The following is a 22,717-nucleotide window of genomic DNA, read 5'->3' on the forward strand; positions in this document are numbered from 1 at the left end:
CAGCATTGTTGTGTTGGAAATGGACATGTATATTAAATGCAAATGTCCTTTGCATTTATGCATTTACCTTAATAAAAATGCCTTATTTGTTGAGCACTTAGCAGTATTTAATTCTGCTCTCGGTGTGTGTGCGTGTGTGTGTGCGTGTACGTGTGCGTTTCCATGAACGCCACCTGGCGGCGCTGTGACACAGTTTTTCAGTGGCCAACAGAAGATGGGGGTTTGTGCCCTGGTGAAGGAAGGATTTCATTAACTTCATTTCACCGGCAACGTCTGTCCAGTTGTGAGCGTCACCACGAAAGCACGAAGATGCATGTAGCATCACCGACTCCAACGTCCAGGCGTTGTGAACGCGGCCTGCTGAAACCCAATCAAGCTTGCTTGTAAATGCGACGGGGTGGTTGGAGATACCTGAGCCCGTGAGCAGTGGCCAATGTTTTATTCATTCCCCCCGCTAGTCTACTTGCACACATAGGGCCAACCTGACTCCATTGACCTGTCTACCTGGGTTTGGGAAGGACTGAAGCTTGGGGCCTCGTGAAGCAGGTAGGAGACGAGAGGGGGTAATGCAGCGGTCATGGAGAAGAAGAAACGTCGCTTGCTTGCTTGTACAATTAAACATATACGCTAAATAATGTACATTACTTATATATTTGTACATGATTTCCACTTGGCTTCCATTAAAAATTTGAAATATGTATCTGTATGCTGATTCTGAACAGAGATAACTTTACTACAAGACCTAGAATAATAGGGGTATTTCTGTCGTTCTCCTTGACAGGTAATGCTCAACAAACATGTCTGAGCAAAGGCAACGTGCCCTTTCCACCTCTGGAGAGGCTCTCTATCAGGTTCTTGGTCTAGACAAAAACTGCACTCACGATGACATTAAGAAGTCCTACAGGTAAGCCCAAAGAATTTCCAGCCTTTTAATTCTCCACTTATACAACTTGCAACTTTGTGGTGAGATTGGTAGAAAATTGATGTGCTGGTGCATTCCCATGACAAACAAAAGAGCAAAAATGTTTAAAAAAGCTTTTGCTTTGGATGGCAGCATTAAAATAATATGACTTCCGTGTAACTAAAGTATGAACTTTACTGAACAGATGGCTCTGTGTCTTATGTGAATCAGACAATACGAGAGATTTAGTGTGTGTGTGGGAGAGACAGAGAGAGAGAGAAGAAGCGAGAGAGACTGAGATGATGTGGATGGTATGACCCTGCCATTATGACAGCGGGACCCCCCCCAAAATAAAATGCCACCGGTGTAGAACCCGATAGCAAGAAATGTGCCTTTGTTCTGTTCATTCTGATTCACTCCTCTTATCCAGTTCTAAAGTATTATACTACCCATTAGGACCTTAAACACACACACACATAATGGCGCCGTACGTTTCCACGTTGACATTCCCGTTTGAGCCTGAAACTCTGAGACAACTGCGAACACGTCCAATTTAATTCACTTTACAGGCAAACTTCCGAACTGCTCGCATTTTAACAGCACTCGTTTGTAGTTAATGAATATGTAATCATAGCAGCTTTTTTAGGGCCCGTTGGCTTAATGAAAAAGTAATGAGCAGCCAGGCCCAGCACGTCATAAAATGTTGATGAGAAATTACAATCTAGCCGTACAACTTAGCAAGATAAATAAATGAGAGGGGCAGAAATTGAATGTAGCTTGTACATGTTCATTTGATTTGTGGAATAATTGGGTTAATGAAAAAGGTTTTTAGCAGTCCTGATGCGAGAAGACAACAATGTGTAGTTCCCCTACACAGAAGCAGGATGTTGACTCCATCACTGCAGTCGAGTTCCTCGCCGGCTCCTCTGGGCTGAACGGGTACGTAGGCGCCACGAACCCTGGTGATACGAGATATTGCAGCAACACAACAGTAATTCCAGTGGGACGCAGTGACGACAGGCTCGCTTCAGTTAGTCAGCTGACCCCTGCGCCCAAACCGGGGCGCCAAACCCGGGATTCAGCGGGAGCAGCATCTGGCTGAGGGACTTCCGTTGCGGGAGAAACCCCATTTGTTTCATAAAAATCTTATAAAGTGAATGAGTGACATCATGAAAGATTCAATGGACAACACTGGTTTGTGAACAGGACCATTTAATAAGCTTCCCGCCGGCTCCCAACTATTCTTTCTTCCTTAGAAAACTCGCCTTGAAATACCACCCAGACAAGAACCCGGACAACCCTGATGCAACTGATAAATTCAAAGAGCTGAACAATGCCCACGCGGTGCTGTCAGATGTCACCAAAAGAAACATCTACGACAAGTACGGTTCCTTGGGTCTCTACGTCTCGCAACAGTTTGGGGAGGAGAACGTCAACACGTATTTCATGCTCTCCAGTTGGTGGGCGAAGGTGAGTTTGGCTGAAGTTGCGACATCTTAACTCAATATACTAATACGTGCACATTTCCCACACATGTGCTGTGGCCTTAATGAGACGTCCCCACGTGCTGCCTTTGCTCCTTCAGGGCTTGTTTGCCATCTGTGGCCTGTTAACAGGCTGCTACTTCTGCTGCTGCCTGTGCTGCTGCTTCAACTGCTGCTGTGGGAAGTGCAAGCCTCGCACCCCCGGAGAGGAGGACCCTGAGTGCTACGTGTCTCCCGAAGACCTGGAGGAGCAGATACGTACAGACATGGAGACAGGTGTGACAGGTAAGGCCTGGTGGGACACTCTATCATTTTTTTATTTATATATATATATATATACACACACACACCTACACACACACACTCACACATTTTACATACATACATATAAAAAAATGATTTATTTTATATATATTCATTCCCATCTGTAAACGTGAATACAGCATTTCCATCCAAAATTTTGTGAAGTGATGACAGTGTTTACTTTCATACATCCTTTAAATATATGTTTTGCGTCAAATATAAATACAAATATAAATATTTCAACACAATCATCAGTGGAACTTGAATTAATGTTAAACAACGTGTTCAGTAAGACGTTCAAATGCAGCTTTCCAGACACATAATGTGGCTGTGCTGATGAAAATAAACAGTAGCTGTTCCTGAGACAGATGTGCGATGCACGGCAGTGTGAGGTTTTTTAAAGCTGCTGTCAATCCCCACCAAACTGATAATTACACACGGAGTCTTTTTTTTTTTCCTCTAAACTGGTTATTTTAAGAAATCACATGATAAGAGGAAACGGCTTGTAAGAACACATGGGCTGTGTAGCTTCATACATCCCATTTCATTTGCATGAAATTAAAAACCTATATATATTGAGTCATTTTCTACAATGTTATGCCATGGCATGCACATCATATAATGATTATTAAATAAATACTTTTGTCCCATCCCATGAAACTTATGTAGCACTCCTGCGGCCACTGTTGCAGCTAATATAAGGAAGTAATGCATTGGAAGACCATGAAACAGACATGAAAAGACCATGAAACTGACATGAAACAGGACGTTCTTCTCGCAGAAAAAAAATTGTTAAGATGCTCTTGCAATGGCAGCTTGTCAAGTCGGCGCCCTGTAAAGGTGTCGATTATCCTGTAGATATCTCTACAGGGCCGCAATTCATCTCCTTTTTGCCCAATGGACCATCTTTCAGGCCCGTGCCCCATGTGGTCTAGCCAAGCGAAAAGAGCGAAGAGCAAATAATCGTAGCGTCCTTTAAAAGTGCTCTTCGTTTGCCCAGGACGTTTCATTTGCTGAGACAGGTGACTGGTGTGCGTATCGTTTTGCAATGCAGCGCCGTTGGCGCGGCTCACCCGGGGATTTGTTTTGCCAGATGGTGATACCCCCATTGTGCATCAGCCAACCAATGCCAGCGAGAAGACACAGTTGATTGGTGACGGGCACCGGAGCTACACTTGAAGGACAGCAATCAATCACTATTGCCATTGGTCTTCATTACCTGGCTTTCAGAGTCTCCACAGGAGGGTTGCCTTCAATTGTTGTACGCTGTCTGTAAATATGGAATAAGTGACTGTTGTATTCCACCTAAAATTTCCACTGATTTCTGTCATTATTTTCTATTATATTTTAAATATATTACTAATCCTTATTCTTTAAAAAAAAAAAAAAGCTGTGAAATTTGAAGGCTTAGAGAAACTTATTTGAAAAAAAAATAAATAAAAGAACATAATACAAATAAATGTGTTCTGTGGGGTGAAATGTTTGTGCCTTTTTTTTTTTACATATACAGTAGCATTTATCAGATGCCCTAATCCAGAGTGCCTTACAATCGCTAGTTAGAGGAACTGGTAGTAAGTGGGGTTTGAACCTGTGAGTTTCTGATGTTGTGATCCATGGGCCTAGACTATTACTTATTACAGTAATCAGATGATCACTTCAGATGATCAGATGATGCACTTTTTTTTTGACCAGCACATCCACTTTCTAATCATTATGCATAATATTAAACATAATATTTTTGTTTTCCTTAAAAAAATTCAACGTAAAAATAAAAATAAACAAACGTCAAACTAAAAGTATATTGACTAGATAAGAGTATATTTAACCGCATTTGCTCACACTTGATTTCAGCGCCAAAAACAGCCCGGGTACGACCAAAAGATGAACCTCTCCTTCGAGCCGGATTCGAACCAGCGACCTAAGGATGCCCGTGTAGCCACTACAGTCCTCCGCTCTACCAACTGAGCTATCGAAGGGGGCTGCTGCGTGGCGCGCCGTGATGACGTCTTATCGTTCACGGACCCCGGACGCGGCCGGACCAGGGCGGTTCGTAAATAGCCCCGCGAGTGGCGCGTCTGTGAGCCGAGCCGGAAAACCGCGAATCTTCCGCGGGAAATTAGTTCGGGGGCCGCGGGCGCCGCGACTCCGTCTTATGTACATTTCTGCTAAGTTGCTATTAGACCCGGACGACGCATTTACCCCCTAAACCTTCCGAAGTTTACGCAAAGTTTCCCGCCCTCTGTAGTCGGCGGCACCGAAACCAGCGACAAATACGCTACTGCTGCTCGGCGGAGAGCAGGGGAATTAGCTCAAATGGTAGAGCGCTCGCTTAGCATGCGAGAGGTAGCGGGATCGATGCCCGCATTCTCCAATTTATTTATTGTCTCTCGTTATTAACAATTCTAATCGCGTCAAAATTCACCTTCTTGTTAAGTCTGTACATCACGAAACCGCGGTCGTAGAACGAATCAAATGTTCGTCACACCACAGCAAATAATGGGAATTCTCCTAGCACGTGCCTACAAATATTACATACCCACGAAGCCAAAAAAATGTAAATATAAAAAAAATACGTTTAAAATACAAGTAGTATATTAATTAAGGTGAAGTGTAATTTAAATGAGCTGCATTCTGCTTGTAGCATGGCCCTGACTAACGTCGTAGATCGTTAGTCAGGGCCAAATGTAGATCTACTGTGGATCTTTTTAGTCATTTCAGCATTGCCTTCATATCCATTTTTTATTCTCCACCTGTTCTTTTTTTTTTTTTTTTTTGCCAACCATGCTCTTGGAAAGCATGTACAAATCCATACATCCATTAATCAATTCCACTTACTATATAAAAGTAATATAACTAATTACAGAGGATGACTTTATTTATTAACCATTTTGAAATTGTGTAACTTGTCAGTGTAATCGTATATCTTTCAATACATGAATGAAAATTATTATAATTTAATACAAATAATACGCTGCACAAAAAATAAAGGGAGCACAAAAACACATCCTATATATGCCTGTATGACCTCCCTACAACGCCTGGACATGCTCCTGATGAGGTGGCGGATTGTCTCCTGAAGGATCTCCTCCCAGACCTGGACTAAATCATCCATGAACTCCTGGACAGTCTGTGGTTGGTGGATGGAGCCAGACATGATGTCCCAGATCTGCTCAATTGGGTTCAGGTCTGGGGATCGGGCGGGTCAGTTCATAGCATCAAGGCCTTTGTCTTGCAGGAGCTGCTGACACACTCCAGCCACATGAGGTCTAGCATTGTCTTGCATTAGGACGAACCCAGGGCCAACCGCACCAGCATATGGTCTCACAAGGGGTCTGAGGATCTCATCTTGGTACCACATGGAGCGCTGTGTGGGCCCACAAAGAAATGCCACCCCACACCATTACTGTCCCACTCATGCTGGAGGTTGTTGCAGGCAGCAGAACGTTCTCCACGGCTCCTCCAGACTCTGTCACATCTGTCGCATGTGCTCAGTATGAACCTGCCTTCATCTGTTTCATCTTGCATCTCAGGGCACCATTGGCGAATGGTGTTCTCTGGCAGTGTTTGGCAGCTTAAGCGCGCAAAGCGGGTGAAAAATCGTGTGCATGAAAGCAGACCATGCACCGTAACTCCATGAACTCCAGCTGAGTTATGAATATGCAGCTGGTCCGACTCTGAGCCCGACGCAGCGCCCCACCATGGTCCACAATGCTGTGTCTCATCTCATGCCTTATAACAGTGCTAGATCTGCCATGGCGGAATATGATGATTGTCAAGTAAGTTACATCAATTAAAATATGATTTCTTTTATCCCACGTGTGTAAATGTTTTTTGTCAGTTGTACACAATTATACAAGGTGCTTGTGAGTGAAATATAATGACATAAAATATGTAACAGAATAATAATAGCAATAGGCATGTCTGTAATAACATAACTAACTACGTGGTCTATAATGTCACAATTTGATGAATTTATGAAAAAAGGCTAATCATATATAAACCATAGCAAACATCACCTGAAATCCTGCTGCTTAACATAATTTCAAACTAACTATGGTGTAATTTATTCTCTGTCACAGCTTGATTTTCTTCATCTGCAGCATGACAGGAAGTGCGTATGTAATGGTTGAGCAGCCATGGACTTTTCGTATCGCACGCTCACGTCAATATTTGGTAAATCGCGGAATGACGTAGAAATGACCATGCACCCGTTTTTCTGTACAATGTTTTTTGTAACAATATCTCATTATTTAGTTCTGCTATTTCTATTTCACACATAGTATTGGTAGGTTTTTATTATAATTTCTGTCATGTTCACAGTACAAATTAAAAATGAAACAACATGCTTTGGGGTCATGGTGCAGCAAGAGCAGAAACGAACAAAAGTGGAGCAGAACAGAACAAAACAGAACCGCACAAAATAAAACACAAGTGCAAACAGGAACAATAAAACTACACAAGCCAATGGCAATGGCTACATTGAGGACTAACAAAATATTTTGACCGGTACTGTGTTTCAATAGCATGTACAAAGAACACAAAACAGAGTTCACGTGTGCAAACATTTAGGACGAGGACCACTGTAGAACAGCACACGATGCATTGAAATTTGTCCTCTGCTTTTAACCATCACCCTTGGTGAGCAGTGGGCAGCCATGACAGGCGTCCAGGAAGCAGCACGTTGGGATGGTGTGATGCTCAGTGGCGCCTGGGATTCGAACCAGCAACCTTCTGATTACGGGTTCGTGTCCTTACCCGCTAGACCACCACTGCCTAGCTACATTTTGCGCCAGCATTTTTTCTACCGCCTTCCTGTCCGGAGCGGCTTACAGAGGTAAGAGAAATCTGTAAGAGCAATTCAGTTGCAACTCAGTTGTTAAGTGTCTTGCTCAGGGACACGATGGTAGTAAGTGGGGTTTGAACCTGGGTCTTCTGGTTCATAGGCAAGTGTTACCCACTACTCTACTACCACCCTAAGTTGATATGTAAGTTGTAAAACACAGTAAGTTGATACGTTTGAATTAAATTGCTATAATCAACTTACAACCACTAATTTTATCAACCTCCTCCATGTTGGTTTCAGAACATGCTTCAATGCTGGTTTCTTCCAATCCTATGGAAACCGGCCGCTCTTCCTGTGAAAGTGAAGTGATTGTCACACGTGATACACAGCAGCACAGCACACAGTGCACACAGTGAAATTTGTCCTCTGCATTTAACCCATCACCCTGAGTGAGCAGTGGGCAGCCATGACAGGTGCTCAGGGAGCAGTGTGTGGGGACGGTGCTTTGCTCAGTGGCACCTCATTGGTACCTTGGCAGATCGGGATTCGAACCAGCAACCTTCTGATTACGGGGCCGCTTCCTTAACCACTAGGCCACCACTTAAAAGTTTAAAAATGTATAATATGACGATCAAAATGCTTTCCCTTTTCACTACGTAAAAATAAACAAATAAAACCAAACTTCCAAGCATTAAATGCTCTGCAGTGCACTGCACTGTCATTCATCATCACAGTTAAGCCATTTTTGCTGCATTTATGAGGTAATTCCCCCTTCCACCTGGCATGGGACTCCTGAGTCGGCTGTGCCTGACAGCTCGCTGTCACCGTGCCAGCTGAGAGTCACGGCGGTGACGCTACCCATGTGGCTGCATGGCTGGTGAATCAGAGAAGTGATTAAGATAAGCAGACTGCATCGAACTTGGTTGTCCTCTAGATGACCAGCATAGCCGGACAGTGTCCTTAGGGCATCGTGTTGAGACAGTGCCAATGCTCTGATTCAATTAAAAATTAAATGCGCTCACCTTTTATACATGACACTCGCTGTGGTTTTCATGGGAACTCAACCTTTCCCATTGTGATTACCAACAGTACTAAGTACTACAATGCTAAGTAATATTTAAGCATATATTTGGAATATGATAGCACCTTTTCTGTGAAGTATGTCAGCTTCTTTGCAAATATGGAAAAGTTTCCATATATAAATAGATTTATCATGGATTATATCCAAGCCTCCATGAAAAGGCTTCTCAGATATGAAAGCATTAAAACCAGTAGGTTATTCTTTCATGCTTTCACATTAAAGTGACGAGAACAGTTTTTATTGAGCCTTTTTTGCACATTAGAATTGAGTGAACAGAGTTGCTTGCATGGCTTTTGTGCCCTTGTTTACGTGTGCGTTCCTCAACCACGCCTGGCTGACAGATCTCACGATAATGAGGGTCAGAAGCAGCGACAGGACATCATCAGTCACCTGCAGGAGACCTGCAGGACCATAGAGGTGAGTCGCCCGGTGAGGGGGCTGCTCTCTCTCTCTCTCTCTCTCTCTCTCTCTCTCCCTCTCTCTCTCTGCAAAACAAACCTGGAGAAATGAGTGCCGTTGCTGATGGGCAGAAAGCAGACAGCTCCTCTGACGCGCACATGCCGGAGCTGATGGCACTGCGGCAGGCAGGAAGCTGGATTCGCTCCAGCTCTTGAGTTCTGTCCACTGAGGGTGACCGGCAAGCCGATAGCGTCACCGACTCTTCGTTGCAGATTGTTTAATAACGATCTGTAATTCTTTTGGTGGTTAGGAACAAACTTGAGAAAGGTAGCCCCCACGATGCACTGAGCATTTCAAAACGTGTTCATCCTTGTTCCTGTAGAAACTCTAGTCGATGATCTATGGATTTTTATGGTTTTTGTCCCCTTAGCGGGAGGTTTTAGAAAGAAAGGATCTTTGGAGCCTAATGGGCAATCTGTCAGGGCTGCTTCAGAAATAACAATCCTTGCTTGTTCCGGACGAATGGAACATGGCAGAAGTCCCATGGGTGTGAGCCTCTTGACCAATGTGTACCTTTTAGGAGTAGCAGTGACGGGAGATGAGCTTGAAGGTCGCTGCTAAGAAAAAAGCAACGCTACAAGTCATAGTTCATTTTAATTACATGTATTTTTGGTAAGTAGCATATAGTGACATAACCAGTTAATGGAATTTCTTGTCATGCTTTCAGCTGCTTAGTTAGGGTACAATGGACCATAAAATTTTACAATGTGTTTATGCAGATTTCTTATGTGCTTCGTGTAATTAGTTACTGAATTATAATTTTCTCAAAACTAGTCTTCTGGCCATTGGAATTCAGGGCACCCTGTGGGATATGGGATAGCAAAAAAAAATTGAATGCAAGGTAAATTTACTTTCTGGGACCTCTGGGTTGTCTGCAGAGACACATGGACAACCGTCTCTAGAAACTGATGCAACCACAGGTCTAGCGCCCCTGCTGGTTGGCTGCAGTTCACTTTTTAATGGGGATTAAAAACTGAAAAAAGAAAGTGTAGCCAGAAGTGTAGCCATTTTATAAAACCAATAATGCATATTTATACAATTCAATGTTTTTTTAACCACTTAGGCAGTTCTTTTGCAGTTAACATGGGGGTGCATGTGACAGTGTGTTTCTTGACACAGGTTCCCAAGCCTGGGGAAGGGTTGCATCAGGAAGGGCACCAGACCGGTTGATACACAGACCCTGAACAAGAGCAGAATGCCGTTTAGACTGAATTAATGACCCCAAACTAGAACATGCTCCTCAGTAAATTATACAATGCAGGAAAGGTTCAGACAACTAAATTTAGATAGATACATCATGTATGCAGGGACAGGGGGGTGTTCTAGTACAGAAATCTGATTCAAATCCCTGCGAAGCACCTATTTGCTCAGTATCAAGAATGGAAAATAATGTGTTTATCCCACTTTGGTAGTTTCCCTTTTTTATTTGCAAATCCGCATCTTTGTCCCTCCCAAGAAATGAATTTTTAGAACATAGTAGGCCCTGCTTGAAACTGAAGTAATTGACAGTGTTCCCTGAAAAAGACAGACTGCAGCACCTGCATCATGGGGCGGGGCTACCAAATAAGCGGATTTATGTCCGCAGCTGACACCAGTACTGTACACTCTGGCTCCAAATTGGTGGAGGAGGTATTTTGTCTTCATTTCTGCAGAACAGAAGGCATTGGAACCACACCATCCGTATCTATATTTCAATGTCTCAATGGCTTCACTCATCTCTGGGCAGGTAGCCTTACTGCATTCACCATACAGTTTACACCACCCAAAGCACACTTTTCCAAGATGCTCTTTTTCTTCACACTGTTCCATGCTTTTCATCTGTCTCATTCATTCACACTATTCACAAAGTAATGAAATGACACATTATTGTGTTATTTATTTAAATGTTTTTTCCCCATTCATGCATTTTGCCTTTCTGAGGTCGCAGACGCTTCTCATCTGGATCTAACTGAGCGTGGTTATGACAACATGGATCATTTTTATCTCAGCTTTGATGCAGAGGGAAGAGCCCTTCACAGCCCCGACTTCTTGCGAGGTAAAGAGGTGCTTAAGGCACCGATTAAGTGCACTGAAATAAATTAAAGGAACTTTGATACTAAAGGAGCTATTTTCCCTTCCGACCCCGCTTTATTTGCATATCTAACTCTTCCGTTCTATTTCCTGTTTGCTCAGTCTGAAGAAGAAGATGAAGGGGGTCGAGGAAGAAGGGACTGGAGCACAGCAGGCTGGAACAGCCGAGTCAGGCACAGCACTTCTGACACAATGTCAGCCACCGGAACTCGCTAAAGCACACACCGAGCACCTTCAATAACCTGAGGTTATGTCACCGTGTTTCACACATAATCACATTTGCACCAACGTGAATGAGCAGCAAGCCTGTTCCAGTTAGTATTATTAAGTTCAGCATGAGGTTTAGTTGTATGAACTCTGGAATGGAAATGTACTAATTTAATTTACTGACAATGCGAGTGTTGTGCTGACGGGATTTTTATTTTTCATGCTGCAGCCTTGCACAGACCTTGATCTGCAGACATGTTAGGCCGGCTGAATGTACTGAGTGGGCAATTTCCCTCTATTTGAACTGCTTAAGTTGTATTCACAGTATAAATTGGGCAATTTTTTACTGCACTGACCGGCAATATTGTGCAGATAATTGAACGAGCAGCAACATTATGTTAAAGTAAAATTGAAGTTTTCCCACGCCAAATTCACGCAACAAGTCAACATGCAGTTCGACTGAACCAGGTCAGCTCAGCTTACAGACTTGTGTCCATGCGAGCGTCCACTTCCTCCCTTTTAAACCAACTGTAAACAAGTGCTGTTCACACGTATTATGGCTGGTTGAACTGAAATAATGATGCTGCGCGGGGTTGCGTAAGTTATAGATTCTGGCCCAGTGGAGGGAGATGAGGTGAATATTGGTCTTCACACCGCATTGCACCGAAATTAATGAAGTACAAGGAATAACCCTGCAGTAACAGCCCCCCACCCGCAAACTTTCCTCTTTTCTCTGGGTTTGTGTAAGAAGGGTCTGGGGTCACATGTTGTTGCAGTAAGGTGCGGTGTTTTAAAGCAGTGTTTTAGGCACAAAAGGTCACGAAAATCCTGATGTCATCTAGCATGAGTGTGTAAGATTGTTTTCTGCCCCGACGCTTCTCCTGAACTTTGAAATGGGGCTCTAAGGTGCTGTGTAGAGCGGGCAGGCCCATGAGTCACTGGCCAGGGGGCACTTTCGAACCCGAGGACCCTGTTTGTTCTGCGACATCAGGTGTCTGGTGCCACTGACATTCCTCAGGTAGCTCTGATCTAAAACCTTGTTTGATGAGTAAACAGTCAGGCCTTCCTTAAAACCGGGAAGTGTGTTAATGTTAACCGGGAAGTGTTAATTTGATTTCGATTTAAATAATGGCTTAGCGAGAAAATACAAGGTTGTTGCTTAATGGCCTATTAATTGAAAAAAATGGCTTATTTACATTTGCAGCATTTATCAGATGCTCTTATCCAAAGCGACTGGATATTTATTGCTTGTGACGTTCTGGAAGACTGTGTTAAACTGGTATATATATTTCTATATTCGTAACTGTTTACATTTTGGGTTTTTGCGCGTTCATTTTTATTCCTAAAGTCGTGTGAATCTGCACTTTATTTTGGGGAGTAATTTAATGTATGACTCCCCCTCCCACTAAGATCACTCATAAACACACACCTGTACACCACGCTTTAAAAATCTCGACAAAGGGAGTGTGAGGTGGCTTTAAATCTTTTATTGAAAAATATAAGACATTCTCTTGCACAACAAAGAGTAGTTTATTAACAAACCCAAACAATGTAAGTACAGTGATACTGGGCTATCAGATATCAGATTTTGTACAACACCACACAGACCTTCAAAATCCATCCCATAACGTTCCCAAAAAAAGAACATTGCAGACTGGCTAAAATATGGTTTTGTTTTAACATTTTTACAAGAATAATGGAAACCAGTGACTCTTGAATTGTTGCTATTTGATTATTCAATATTCTTCTTCATTTTCTTAATTCAGCCATTTAAAATAATAAACACAGTGTATATTTCAACCAATAATGGAGAACCAGCACTATGGTATAATATAATAACATGTTTTGTGCTAAATGTAAAAATTTCTTTGGCGGATGGATGCTCCTCATATTTCACTTCCCGAAGATCTCCATCATTTTCCTATTACTATGCGCCTGCTGGGCTAACTGTTCGGCCCGGGCCATTTCTAGCACTTCCCGCAGCAGGTGGAAGGTCAGATCCAGAGAGATCGGGGGCTCCTCCGACCGCCTCCCCCTCTCCATCGAGTCGTAATCGGCGACCTTGCCCTGCAACAGGCGCTGCGTGAGCTGCAGCTGCAGCGCGCGTTTGGAGAAGCCCGGGGACGGAGCGGAGTAGGCGCCCTGCCCGGACGGGGGCGCGGAATTCTGGTTCCCGTTGGCGAGTCGGATGAAATACTCCTCCCCCACCCGGGCCAGAATGGGGAGAGACTGCTGCTGGGGGCCGGACTCTGCGCTGGGAGTCTGCTGGTGGGGGCTGTCGATGGCTCTACATTCATAACGCGGTGGGAAGGCAACGAGCAGGACGAAGGTGGTGACGAGGAAATTGAGCTTCATGTCAGGGGAGCGACAGGAGTCTGTGATTTAAGGGGAAGAGAGTTCATTATGCGGACAAGCCCGTTTCGGAGACGACAGATCCAAAAACGAACCGGCTGCCCCGTGCGTAAAAGTTTTATTTCGTGCGCAAAATGTACAACATGAAAGCTCTTTCTCACAAAACGCACAAATATGAGTACTCGTTATTTAATTGTAGTTTATGTGATACTTTAGTTCAACTACTTATCAGCCTATCAGCCTCAGATCGCCGTGCGTAATTGTTACGTTAACGTGGCGCGTATCGCATTTACATTTTTTAAGCATACACGTTTCTAAAATGCAAGTATATAAATTCTGTTGGAGACAGACGGTTTATTATCTCCAGCTCAAGCGGTCCAGCAATACACACGGATGTCAAGATATATTTCATACGCATGAGAAAAACAATACGCACAGAAACAACTGAGCAGCCGCCAAGTTACGCACCGAATGAGACGAATGTAAAAAGTTTTTATTAGATTAATGCCAGTACCTCTGTGGCGCGCAACCGTGTGTCCCCAGAAGACTTGGCGAGATGTCCCCTCGGCGGCCGCTGTGCGGAGACGGTGTCGTCAGGAGGAGCGCTTTTTTTGGGGTTATAGAGTGTCCCGCTGTGCGCAGACGCGGAGCCCGAGCGGAGACTTGAATGAACGCGAGTGGACGGCCGCTTTTATAGACTGAATGAGGTGAGTCATAAAAGATCCCCCTCTCTCTCTCTCTCTCTCTCCCTCTCTTCCTCTCCCCCTCTCTTTCTTACACACGCACACTTGTGATGCCAGCGGTGGTGCCGGTTTGCAATTAGGCAAAGATCTTATATCTTTCGTGGTGCCTTCTACCTTAATCTATACTTGGAGAGAGACCTGAACAATAAAATAACATATATCAACAGGAGCTAACTAGAAATCCTTATATTTAGTATCTGGATCTCACAAATTGCTCCAGCTTTGGTGGATTAATGCATCAAAGCATAAGCAACAGTGATGTATAGTCACCCATGCCTATAAAAAATAAAAGCCATGCTTTCTTCCACTTAGCACAAACGAACCGCGTGTTCAAAATGTAATGTCAAGAGTCTTGATGAATTTTAAAATGTGTGTCCCTGGTGTCTGTCACTCAGACAAAGAGGCAGCAGAGCCGCAGCTTGATTCATTACCGATGCACCGTGGCCGACTACGTCATTAACTCAGTCACTCCTGTCTGCCTCCGTCCACTCACTCAGACAGGCCCTGTCCAGGACCAAATCTTTAAGATGGAGTGCGTGGTCCAGCCTACTATCAACCCCCAGAATCCCAATCAGCTTGCTGTCTTTAGAGGCATGATTGGTGTTTTTTTGTGCTTTAGTTCCACAAAGTTCTCTGTTTCATTTAAGGCTAACCTTTTTGGGGGTTTCTCCAAAAGCCACCCATTATCTTAAAAAAAAAAGGTACAAATCAGATTGTTTTATTCTACTATAGGGAAAAAGACAAAACCAATCAGATTTACAACATGATCAGGCTGGCCAATAACAGCAATAACTGGATTTTATCTAAAAAAATATCTATATTATTGTTAATGAGCACATTTATCTTCAGAGGGAGATGACAGGTAAAGGAGGATTGGTCCGTCTTGGTGCTATTTTAAGTTCTCATCTGTCACATCTTTTTCGCTTTATTTACTTCAGAACTCTCATATCACCAAACGTCACATAGGGATTAACGCCACATTAATCTGTTCAAATATTCAAATTCCATATAGGTCTTCGCACACACAAAAAAAAGGAAACATTTTGTGCTCCTATTCTACAATTTTCCAACATTTTCCCTTTAACAGTGGAGTTTTCAGCTCCTCCAGGGATAATGTCAGGTCCCATCATGTGAAGCATCATGTTTCTGACACAAAATTTACATTCTGTGGTGCTATAATAAGTGAAATACGCTCTTGGTCATTGATGTCATCACATTGTTATATCAACATTGCCTTCGTCAGCCACATTATTACCAGTGATATTGGGCCAAAGCAGCCTAGCGGTCCTGCAGCCGACTGTGGTCTGATACGCCACAAATAAATAACCTGAGCTACAGCCTGTTTGCTACAGCTACGTATGTGTCCTGATCATGTTTATTCATGAGAGACTAGAGCACTGAAAATTATCTGACAGTGCTGTCATTATCAATTAACTGTCAATGCAACAGGATCTGATAACCTCATGGTTCCCAATACATGACGCTAGAGTCAATGAGAGTCAAATATGGGGTTATATGACCTGATTCCTGTATTTAAATGATTGGATTCCAGCTTCATTGTCTGTCAGACAACGCTACTAATTTTACACATGATGTATGTGTAAAAATATGTGCCAAGCATATTAAATGCTATTAAAAAATACAATGGGCTTGTTTTGGTCATTTGACTCACAGTTGTATTACTATAATTCTCACTGTGTAAAGTCACACAATTCATTAACGTGAAACTGATTAATCTTAAGTGCAGGATATCTTGCTTTCCTTTATTTAGACTGGTTCTGGTGTGGAGGCTGGTTTGGTTGTATGCAGATCATTTTCCGTGGATGTTACATGAGGTAAGGTGGTTCTATATGGACATCGCTGATCAGATACAGCACATAAGGTCAGGGCTGTCATCAGTAATCGGAGGCCTTCAAGGCAAGTCATTCTGTCTAAATGAATCATGCTTGATTAGCAGCCAAAAGGTTCAAATCAGCTTTAGCACTATGACAATAATGAGCAATATGTGTGGCCCTTATCTAACCATCCTGTTGTTCTTTTGCGAGTTGCTGAAGACTTGCAAAAGAAAACATTTCAGCAGTGCTTTGTATAAATTATATTGTATATTATGAGCTTTTGATGTATGAAATTCAGGTATATTTCCAACCCTTCTCTCTCAGCGCGCATATATATATACACACACACACACACACACACACACATATATTAGGCCAAAAGCCTAATTACAATATGGCAGAGGTGTACTTCATTTGTGGTGTTTTTACCTACACCACCTCCCACCCTGCAAACCTTCTTCCTCCTTCCTGTAATTGTACGCAAAATCTAGGACAACTCTTCCACAGACAGTTGTTATTTTCCACAGTTTTCCACCTCCCCCAAAGCCAGGGGTGGTTAACAATAGCTTGTCCAGCATTCATTACTCCATTTCGGGTCGGTTCTGAAAAGAACAGACAAATTGTGTGTATTATACACACACAACTTTCCATATCTGGTTTGTTAACATGCACTATAATGTGTTTTATTAGAGTTTCAATTTCAGAATCATAAAACAATAAATAAGCAGCACAGCCTAGTGACACCTTTAGTGATGGCAAAGGACTGTGGTTTAGAAACAACAGTAATCATTGATGGTTGGACTGAAACCTTTGTGTTTCTGGTGTGACTTATATTGGCATGCGTTTTCTTCCTAGTAATGTTTGACAAAAAATAGGCAACAAACCTCTGCCAATGTAATCTGATTTCCTCGATCAAATAAGTGTTCCTCCTCAGGCGATCTCATAAGAAAGCACTTTACCTGACCCACTGTATTTTAGCTTTCTCCTCACCAGAAATATCAGGTTTCATAATCTCAATATAAAAGAAATGATGATTTAACAGAGGCCTCATGTTCCAAATCAGAACCTTGACTAATATGGTGCAAAATAATCTGTGTTCAGGAAATCTACATGCTTCTCTCTGTTGATGCCACCTGTGTGTTGATATTGCACAGACTGTCAGGTGTCAGGTGGGTAGAGTAGCCAGACATTTAAAGTAAAAATAATCGTCCAAAAAATTACTTATCTTTCTTTTTTTTTTTCCACAATGTTTTCGGACAGAAAAAATATGAATACGCCAAGGCTTGTATTTCCTGATAATATTAAAGTTCAATTTGTATTGATTAATGGACTACATCTGAGCATACAAACTATCTTATACGTGCTAATTTTATGTTTTAGCTTTGATATATTAAACAAAACAAATGCCCTCCACTTCAGAAAATGTATAGAGGTCTAGTTAGCTTATGGCATTTAACAAAATGTTTACAAATGCTAAAAATGGTCTATATAAAAGACTGGGATTCTGTGATCTTACTGTAACCTTTCAGCCCTGGAGACAGTCGGCTCTGCCATTTTGTACTTGGGTACTTGGCCATTTCTCATCCCGTGTCTGTGATGAGTTTGTGTCGAGAGCGTCTGGCTGCAGCCACTGTGAGGTGTGGAGCTCCACAGGTAGCCGGGACATGTGATCTCCACAGTACATGAAAACCTCCACCCTAAGCAAATTTTATTCATTGGTTAGGTTTAAAAAGAGGAAGCGGTTCGAGTTAAGAGTAGGGATAGCGTTGGGGTTAGGGTTAGGTCAAGAGATGCTGTGGATCTCCACACCTCACAGCGGCTGCAGCCAGATCCTCCTTGTTTGTGTCTTCATCTGTCATGTTCTTAGGGGTCTAAGAAACGCGGCAAGGGTGTGGAGAGGAGGAGGTCCGCTGTTACACACACAACCAAACAAAGCATACATACAGTGCTTTTATTTACAGGGAGCTAACAGGTACAATAAAACAGCAGACGCAGCACAGCTAACCAACATCAGTACAGCCTAAAGGAAGGGATGGTCCAGCGGAGACAACTCAAACAAAAGTTAACAAAAAGGGAACATACATTTTACAGCAACAAAAGGTCCATCACACAAAGCAACAAGAAACACAAATGAGATCCCCAACGGAGCTCCTCGCAGATCTCCGTGGAGCCTGGGGACCTCCCAAAAGAGTATGGGCCTAGCAGACCCTGGGGACCTCCCGAGCACCATCCAGAGTCTCTTTATATAGGTGGAGGTGACCAATAGGCAGATGGTAGGTGGAGCTGGTAGGATTCAACTCCTCCCACAAAGTCAAACTAAAAGAGACAGGACACAAAAACACAGCCAGCCACACAGAACATGTGGAAGCAAACGTCCAGGGACGTAACATCATCTGATTGGTGAAACGATGTTATGTGATTATTGCTGCAACGTTTGAATGGTGAAACCTTGTCATGTGTTAGATGGAGGCATCTGTTTGCCAAGATAAAGTATATAAATGGTTTTAAAAGTCGAGTGGTTCCCAATGTAGCTAAACAAGAGTAGTGTAGATAAAGTAAATGTAAAAAGCATGACATTGTAAACCTACTATTAGAAGTTTTTCAGAAAGTTTCTCAAGTAAATGGAACAGAGTAAATGTAAGTCGTTACTACCCACCTCTGCAGAGTGTTACTGTCAAGTTCCAGCTGTAAAACTTCATCCTTCTATTGTAATTTTTGTATTTGAATTAAGATTATTTGATTCTGCTTATGGCTTTTCACATAGGAAAATATGTATTTATATTTAAGCCATCTCTCTCCAAATGTAATTCCTTCCTTACAAGCTAGGCCACCCACTGCCCAATTTACATAGTTTGATCCCAAACTAGGGTTGGGATCAAAGCATTGATAATCAGAAAAATGTTTAATTATATTTAATATGTAATGTAATCAGAAAAATATAAAAATCATAAAATTAAAAAGAGATATGTTCTGATAGGTGTTTTAAAGATTTTTTTTAAGGAGAAGGGAGGGATAGTATAAAAATACCCCAATGATGTGCCTGTCTGTGTCACAAAACTATGTTTCACTTTGCTAGTCTCTGGATAATTATTAGGATTATTAGGAAATCCTCTGCTTCCATAGTAGTTATTTCTCCCATAGCTGCTAAGGAAGCGGACCTGTAATCAGAAGGTTCGAATCCCGTTCCGCCAAGGTGCCACTTAGCAAAGCACCGTCCCCACACACTGCTCCTCAGGTGCCTTTGATGGCTGCCCACTGCTCACTAAGGTGGTGGGTTAAATGCAGAGGACACATTTTGTTGTGTGCACCTTGTGCTGTGCTTCACAATGACAATCACATCACTTTCACTTTCAGGATTCCATTAAAAAATTAAACAATTCTCATTGGAAGACCTTAAGGCTGGTATTTGTGGTAAAACTGGAATATTCCTTGTGCCTTGTTAGGTGACGAATCTTAGCATAAAAGGCCTAATGATTATTTCAAACTGATTTGCATGCTTTCATATTATGGGTCCAGTTAAAACCCAGTTAAAATTGATTTGTCAAGCAATTATCAATAAATCCATGTTTTTTGAGAACCTGATGCTTTTATGTATTTGTGCTAAATTATCAACAATGTTACAGTAGGTGAAGTCTCAGTGACACAAGGTCAATTGTGTGGTGTCCTGTTCTCCTTCTGTATTCATGCTGCATTTGTCATATTGCCCTGACGTTTCTGAAATCTTCACATCTCATGCTCCACTCCCAACTTTTTTTTTGTTTGTTTGTTTCATTTGTTACTTAGTTTTCTGAGGATCAAATTTCTTTTGAATAAATTCATCACATATTTATCATCTAAATACCTAATGTTACGAGTATCATATCATATGGGTATTACTACAATTTGCTCATATTACATGTACAAAAATACATCAATATATGAGCTCAAACAATTGTAATTAGCCTTACAAAGAAATGAAAATATAGATATGCATCAATACATGTTTACAGATGTATAAATATTGGTTATTTCAACAGTATAGGCTACAAATACCCATCACTATGACATAATTCCAAGAATCACCATCCCTGGAATATGCTTGTGTGGGCCTAATCCGAAGAGCAATGGACTTTTCAGTTGGAAGGTTTATGCATAATCTCATCTGCGGATGGCTTCAATCTGAATGTGCAGAAATGCAGATAACGCGAATAATGGACTGGCATTGCCCACCCAAGTGACTTCTCATGAAATCATGTCAAGGCTACAGTATAGTATCAAAAGTAAGACATTTTGCGAAATAAATATAATTCCTACATAAAACTCTTACATTAAAGGGTGCAATCCTTCACCAAAGGTGATCAGTGATCACCGTTACCCTATGATGAACAACTTTATTGTACTGGGTACAATAAATTTTTCTCACCCACATCTTCAAAATAACAATAACGTTGACAGTTACAGCAATAATACAAACAAAGGGTTTGGTTAGAACCTGAATCACAAACATTGGAGGTCAATTTGATTCATATCAATTGATGGTCGTAGTGTATGAAATGCACTTATAAAGACACGTCTATTTTTGCCTCTAACTTTAATGATATACATACAGTACAGGCCAAAAGTTTGGACACACCTTCTCATTCAATGTGATCTCTTTATTTTCATGACCATTTACGTTGGTAGATTCTCACTGAAGGCATCAAAACTATGAATGAACACATGTGGAGTTATGTACTTAAAAAAAGTGGAGACCTGACCTCCACAGTCACCGGACCTGAACCAAATCCAGATGGTTTGGGGTGAGCTGGACCAACAAGTGCTAAACACCTCTGGGAACTCCTTCAAGACTGTCGGAGAAGCATTTCAGGTGACGACCTCTTGAAGCTCATCGAGAGAATGCCAAGAGTGTGCAAAGCAGTAATCAGAGCAAATAAACTAGAATATAAAACATGTCTTATCAGTTATTTCACCTTTTTTTGTTAAGTACAGAACTCCACATGTGTTCATTCATAGTTTTGTTGCCTTCAGTGAGAATCTACCAATGTAAATTGGTAGATTAATACGTTAACATGTTAACAACCGAGAATAATATTTTCTTAATGCCAAACTTTCCATAAATGCTCCACCCACACTATAGGGTCACGGACACCGGAGTCTATCCCAGATCATTGGCACAGGGCAGGGACTCTCCCTGGCTGGGCAGCCAACCCACCGCTATGTGTGCCATGTACACTTATAAATTATTTGCAAGATGATTTTATTCTGTCTTTAGTAACTGAGGCCATTTTCACACCATAGCAGGCGATGTGTGCTGCACCATGGCTGTCAATCACAAAATAAATTATTTTTGGAGGGAATCAGCGTGATACTAATCTGATCCTGCCAGGCTGTGAATCCTCTGCCAGTGGAGCAAATTTTTGGTTTCTACATAAATAAAATATTTATGTAAAATATTTATATAAAAATTTGATCTATTACCTATAACCCGACTGGATCAGCTTGGCCAAGTATGTTAGCGCACACAACTCATTTGGTTCCGGCCTTATTGTGTATCTTTATTTCATTTACCAATAATAGAGCAATAAGAAGCACAAAAATGTACAAAATACAATCAGGATGTTATTTACAGACAATATACATATAAACAACTCAACACAATATGTTTTTTTTTTTTATTCCATAATTTATAGTCACACATTCTGTGTGTTTAGGCATGAAAATCTAGTTTACCAAATGACCAAAAATCCGCCATAGAGTAAAGGTGCCTTTTTGACTTATTACATGTTACAGCAATAAATAAATAGATAGATAACAGCACAATCTGTTTTTTCTGCTGCCAAAGCAGCTACATTTATTTGTTGCTAATAAAAAAACACTCTAAACAGCCATAAGAGGGTAAAATAAAACATTTTATTTATTGACGGCTCTTGCCAAGGCTTCCTACAGTAAAATTAAAACAGATTGTTCGTCTTGTGATTAGACCGGCCGGCTGAGTACAAGTGAAACGCGTGCAGCAAGAACAAACAGAAAGCCGGAGCACATGGCAAGGGGCCTAATTCGTGGTTCTGGGAAGGGGCGGAGCTAGCTGAAACCTAGTTAAGTTTCGTTTAAAAGGCGTTTGGCGAGGAATATAATGATTGTTTTTGAATTATTTTTTATCAATATGTATAAATGTCAAGCTTTGAAATGACTTTATTTAATTGATCATGTCAGCCAGATAAAAATGGCATGATTTCGGCGTGTATGATGAATTATATGTATAAATGTCAAGCTTTGAAATGACTTTATTTAATTGATCATGTCAGCCAGATAAAAATGGCATGATTTCGGCGTGTATGATGAATTAATGCTACCCTGATTGTTAAAGTGCGGTAAAGTTTTTGCTTTGTTGCTTTTATTAATTTATTTTTGTTCCTCTTTGTGTCTCCAGTAATCGAGGTCTGCCCTCCTCTGCGCACCGTCACCTCGCGGGCTGATCTGGAAGGGCGAGTTTTCATTGCCCATGAATGCTATTTACACC

General features: G+C 41.8%; 2 protein-coding genes and 2 non-coding genes across 4 annotated transcripts; 2 read left to right on the plus strand and 2 right to left on the minus strand.

Moving 5' to 3' along the window:
• Window positions 1-498: 498 nt before the first annotated feature.
• dnajc5b (DnaJ (Hsp40) homolog, subfamily C, member 5 beta) lies at window positions 499-4,013 on the plus strand. Its single transcript, XM_028966855.1, has 5 exons — window positions 499-546; window positions 782-904; window positions 2,158-2,371; window positions 2,487-2,670; window positions 3,782-4,013. Exons 2-5 carry the CDS (start codon window positions 798-800, stop codon window positions 3,865-3,867), a joined length of 591 nt encoding a protein of 196 aa, XP_028822688.1. The 5' UTR covers window positions 499-546; window positions 782-797; the 3' UTR covers window positions 3,868-4,013.
• Window positions 4,014-4,578: 565 nt separating this feature from the next.
• Window positions 4,579-4,664, minus strand: trnay-gua (transfer RNA tyrosine (anticodon GUA)). Its single transcript is given in 2 exon segments — window positions 4,579-4,614; window positions 4,628-4,664. It is a non-coding gene; the product is annotated as a tRNA-Tyr (tRNA).
• A 322-nt stretch (window positions 4,665-4,986) lies between these two features.
• On the plus strand, window positions 4,987-5,059 carry trnaa-agc (transfer RNA alanine (anticodon AGC)). Its single transcript has one exon. It is a non-coding gene; the product is annotated as a tRNA-Ala (tRNA).
• A 7,701-nt stretch (window positions 5,060-12,760) lies between these two features.
• Window positions 12,761-14,313, minus strand: crhb (corticotropin releasing hormone b). The gene is made up of 2 exons (XM_028968347.1): window positions 14,155-14,313; window positions 12,761-13,663 (listed from the first exon to the last, which is right to left on the minus strand). The coding sequence occupies exon 2, from the start codon at window positions 13,641-13,643 to the stop codon at window positions 13,182-13,184; it is 462 nt and encodes a 153-aa protein (XP_028824180.1). The 5' UTR covers window positions 13,644-13,663; window positions 14,155-14,313; the 3' UTR covers window positions 12,761-13,181.
• Window positions 14,314-22,717: the final 8,404 nt, after the last annotated feature.

The sequence above is a fragment of the Denticeps clupeoides genome, chromosome 2 (genome assembly GCF_900700375.1).
Source record: "Denticeps clupeoides chromosome 2, fDenClu1.1, whole genome shotgun sequence".
Taxonomy (NCBI): domain Eukaryota; kingdom Metazoa; phylum Chordata; class Actinopteri; order Clupeiformes; family Denticipitidae; genus Denticeps; species Denticeps clupeoides.